At 47.1% G+C, this 4418-nt stretch overlaps 3 protein-coding genes across 3 annotated transcripts; all 3 read left to right on the top strand.

The window, feature by feature from the left end:
- Window positions 1-78: 78 nt before the first annotated feature.
- PPTG_14308 (hypothetical protein) lies at window positions 79-1909 on the top strand (the record flags this gene model as incomplete). Its single annotated transcript, XM_008910888.1, has 3 exons — window positions 79-1423; window positions 1485-1766; window positions 1833-1909. 3 exons carry the CDS (start codon window positions 79-81, stop codon window positions 1907-1909), a joined length of 1704 nt encoding a protein of 567 aa, XP_008909136.1.
- Window positions 1910-2247: 338 nt separating this feature from the next.
- On the top strand, window positions 2248-2439 carry PPTG_14307 (hypothetical protein; the record flags this gene model as incomplete). The annotated part of the gene is made up of 1 exon (XM_008910887.1): window positions 2248-2439. The coding sequence occupies one exon, from the start codon at window positions 2248-2250 to the stop codon at window positions 2437-2439; it is 192 nt and encodes a 63-aa protein (XP_008909135.1).
- Window positions 2440-3456: 1017 nt separating this feature from the next.
- On the top strand, window positions 3457-4287 carry PPTG_14306 (hypothetical protein; the record flags this gene model as incomplete). The annotated part of the gene is made up of 1 exon (XM_008910886.1): window positions 3457-4287. One exon carries the CDS (start codon window positions 3457-3459, stop codon window positions 4285-4287), a length of 831 nt encoding a protein of 276 aa, XP_008909134.1.
- Between the last annotated feature and the right edge of the window lie 131 nt (window positions 4288-4418).

The following is a 4418-nucleotide window of genomic DNA, read 5'->3' as shown; positions in this document are numbered from 1 at the left end:
GTGCTCGAGCATGTCCATACTAGTTGTTGTCTCCTACCTCAGTGCAAAAAGATTAGAGGCGTCGAGATCAGCTTTGCGATGCCCAGTCCACAACAACGCTTCATGAAGGCGTGGGAACGTACTCAAGTAGAGCTTCATGGGAGCTACTCCACGGATCGAATGCTCGCCTTGGCGAAATACACACGCGAAACAAGTTGGCCACACATCATCACGGTGCTGCTCGTCTCCCCGCTACCATGCTTGGTCATTACAGTGCTCAGTGATGTGATACCTCTGGATGGACCATCCGGAGGTATAAAGGCTAACAAGATGTTCCAAATTCGTCAGTACTACAGCTACGTCGTCATGAGTTTCCTCTGCGCGCAGCAGTTCCGTACCAGTGTGCGGGCACTACCGTACCCGAACTGGCGCGTGTGGAGAAACACGATAGTGGTGGCTGGTCTGACCGTCGCAGTTCTTCATGGCTTAGCACTGTGGATCGGCTTTCCCGTACCCTTCTCGATCGTCATTGCAATGCCGGCGTGGGTAGTTATTATCACGATATCCATGGCCATCGAGTGGTTGAGACTTATTCAACAGAACCCGGAAACAGGAACAATGGTGTTCAATACGATCAAAGTGTGGTTAGTCGAGGTGCTACTGGTGGTGACGTACCCTCCGTATTATTACGTATTCACGACGTTATCCAAGACAGGCCAAATGTTTTTCGCGTCGTTGTTACCAGTGATCAAGTTAATCATGCGGAACATCTTCACGCTGACAGTAGTTCACTTGAGTGACGAGATGCCGGAGGTGGTTGTGTTCAACTCGGAAGTGTTCAACGCGTTGTTTGTATCGTACTGTATGCAGAATTCACCCTCATTCGGGACGACGTTAATGGTGACGGCGGCGCTTCTGTTACAGCTTGGAATGTCCCTCCGAGATGTGAATGATGCTGTGCATCGGATGGATAAGGTGGGGAGGCAACTCGCCCATGAAGATGTCTACAACGACCCAAGCATAGCGACTCCCAAATCCAGTGTTGGCGCCCATGTTTTAACTTGTTTGGAACGCGCGGAAAAAATGTTATTAGAGCAGCGAGACGCATTGCAAGAGTCAAAGGTTAAAACCGTTTCAGTACGTTCGTCAATAACCCAGAGAGATAAAATATCTCAAGCTGAAAAAGGAGGGGAGGGGAAGGAACTGTTGAAGTCCGATAGCATCGAGAAAACCTTCAAATTCGAAGAGCGCGGTACAATTAAACCTTACAGTGGAGCCCGTATCCAACCAACTCCTGAAGAAGCGGAGAAACATACTGCTCGTGGCGTAAAGGAGATAACTGCGACCTCACTCCAATATGTTCTCGAGGTGCGGAGACTTCTGTACCTGACTGAGTTCCTCGTTCTGATCAACTACGTCGGTGTTTTCATTCCGCTGGTCTTCTGTAAGTTCACAACCTGTCTTGTGTTTGATTGTTTATTCTCATATTACGCTGATGTGGACAGCAATCTACATGGGCCTCATGTACAGATTACCCAACCGCACTTACTACGCCCAACTTGCTGATCTCACCGAACATGAACTGGACCAGGCGCTGAAAAACGTCATGTTTAACTGTGCACTCAAGATCCTGGCACTTGGCCTCCTATGCTCCTTACTCCAGTACCGACTTCGGTTTTCGGCGATACATCAACTTGCGTTTGTCATGGAGAAACAGTGGCCCGGTGTACAAACCAAGATATGTTTCTGGGTCTTCTATAACGTTCAGGCGTCGCTACAACACCATGGTATGAATTTTGTTATATTTTTGCTCTCTTTCAACCCAGACTGATCAAGAATCTGTCTTACACCAGGTTTTGACTACACTTTTAAGTTTGCGTGGCTGCACGAAGATTCCATGGCTGACGCAAGTAATACAACTCGTTTCTAGATATCCATAGTTTCGAAGTAAAGAACGTATCATAGATTCAGAAGAAATACTACTTCCAATGCTTTTATTTGGCAACCTCGACGTTCCTAATTCTTGGGCCACTCTCCGTCTAACATTTTGGGTTGTATTGAGCTGGCATCTAACCATTGCATTGGTGTTCACCATGCCATTGACACTGACAATGTCGAGACTGGTACCACGCGAGGTAGTTAGTTGAGTACCTCAAAAGATTGCACCAGCCACTCTCATTAGGCCCCTGAGTGCTGCACTCACTCCTCACTCATCAATTTGCTTCGCCAAGCTCAAGCAACCTATAATCGACAGTTCCAACACCAGCAATGACTAAGTTCGCCTTCTTTGCTGCTCTTCTTCTCGTCATCGGAGGGATTAACGCGGTGGATATCAACGCGGATGAGCTTCCTCCCTTTGCTTTAGCTGACGAAAGAGATCAGTTCAACTCTACTCTTGCTGACGGAAGTGGCCAAGTCAACACCACCCTGGAGGAGCGCTGCTGCCTTGACATGATGTAACTGGGTCAGCACAAGAACCATTCAAGCGTAGGATGTGAGAGTTAAAGTAGTTCGCGTCCCACTTTTACATGCTCGACAACAAGATTTCTTCGGAGAATTCAGTTGCTGCCATGACCAGATTCTTGAGTCCAAAAAGGTTTTCCAATCGTACAGCGTCGGAAAGGCGTCATTTACATCTAGTTTGTTCATATTCTCCTCTTCAATCTGATCGTTAGCTGCAACTAGGTAACATCACAAAATTTGTAAGATGTTAAGTAGTATTAACGCAAAAAATACAGTTGAAGTACTTCGACGAAGTGAACGAGAGATGAAGTATTATATGGCCGTAGGAGGTCGTTAGGTTACCTACGTGACTTAGGGACTCCAATGTACCAAAAATAAATTACTATAATTGTAGTGCTTGCGTAAGTATGCTGTGTCGGGCTCAAGTAAGTATTTTTGACGAGAAAACCCTACTGCATCTCATTCTGGCATTACCAGCGTTTCAGTAGCGGCAGACTACTCGTCATGCCTAGCTTTCATCAAAGGCTAATCAAGACATGGGAATCTACGCAAGTGGAGTTGAATGGATGCTACTCGTCGGAACGAGTCATTGACCTCGCTCAGTATACGCGTGAACAAGCTGGTTTCACGTTATGGCTGTGATTCTGCTCTCTCCACTGCCTTGTTTACTCGTGACAGTTGTCATTGATGCGCTACCACTCACCAATCCATCCGAGGGACTACAAGCGAACAATTCATTTTGGATTCGAGAGTACGACACCTTCGTAGTCGTCACCTTCCTTGCCACCGAGCAGTTCCGGTACAGCGTGCCTATTCTCCCGTATCCGCTCAAGCGCGCACTTATCCACTCGAGGCTCTAGCGTCGGCACTCACCGTCGGCCTCATGTACGGCCTTGCATTACTGATCGGTTTCCCGCTGCCATTTTCGATTTTGGTCGTGACACCTCCGTGGTTATCGTTCATCGCGTTCTTTCTTGGCGAAGGAAAATTCAAGTGACCCCTGGCGCATGGGCAATGTTGATAAACGTCATTAAGCTCTGGATGTGTCAAGTCGTGGTCTTCATTTACCCTCCGTACTATTTCATCTTCACCACCCTTTCTCCAAATGGTCAGACTGCTTTTTCGATGCTCCTGCCTATGACCAAACTGGCCATGAGGAATATTTTCGGGCGAACTGTGGTTCACTTGAGTGACGAGGTATTTGAAGTTATCACATTCAACATCGAGATTTACAACGCAATCTTCATTTCGTACTGTATGCAGAACTCGCCATCATTTGGAACCAACACCGCAGCTTTATTGGTGCAGCTGGCGCTGTTACTTCGAGATGTTTATGAGGCAACATATCGAATAGAGCGGATAGCGCGGCAGCTTGGAGAAGAACGCCATTATGGAGATCCACGATACTTGATCATTAAGTCAAGTGTTGGTTCTAGAGAATTGGGTGCATTTCAAAAAAGCAGAAACGCTACTGCGCGAACGGGTACTAAGGTCAAGCAAAGGAGGAGCATTTCTAGTATTCGAGTTCGATCCGCCGCCAACATCAACAACTCCACGATGCAAGACGATGACGTTCTAGCGGAATCTAATGACGCCGCTGGTGGCCTTGTTGTGGGGGACCACGATCTTAAATTTGAATTCCGAGGTACATTACAGATGCAGCTCTCAGCTGGCGCTCGCATTGAACCCGCGCCAGAACACGTGAGATCGGCTCCAAAACGTGCCTCCCAGCAGTTATCGTCAACTTCGTTTCAGTATGTGCTAGAAGCGAGAAAACTCATGTACCTGTCGGAGTTTCTTGTTCTGATCAACTATGTTGGTGTCTTCATTCCGCTCATATTCTAATTTTTTTATTATCTCTGGGTGCTGCAGATAAATTTAAACTTCTTGTCTGCAGCAATCTATATGGTGGTCATGTATTACCTGCCCAACCGGATATACGCTCAACTTGCCACTTTAACCACGAATGAGCTGTA

Source organism: Phytophthora parasitica, assembly GCF_000247585.1.
Source record: "Phytophthora parasitica INRA-310 unplaced genomic scaffold supercont2.39, whole genome shotgun sequence".
Classification (NCBI taxonomy): domain Eukaryota; phylum Oomycota; class Peronosporomycetes; order Peronosporales; family Peronosporaceae; genus Phytophthora; species Phytophthora nicotianae.
This window is presented reverse-complemented; position numbering and strand designations above follow the sequence as displayed.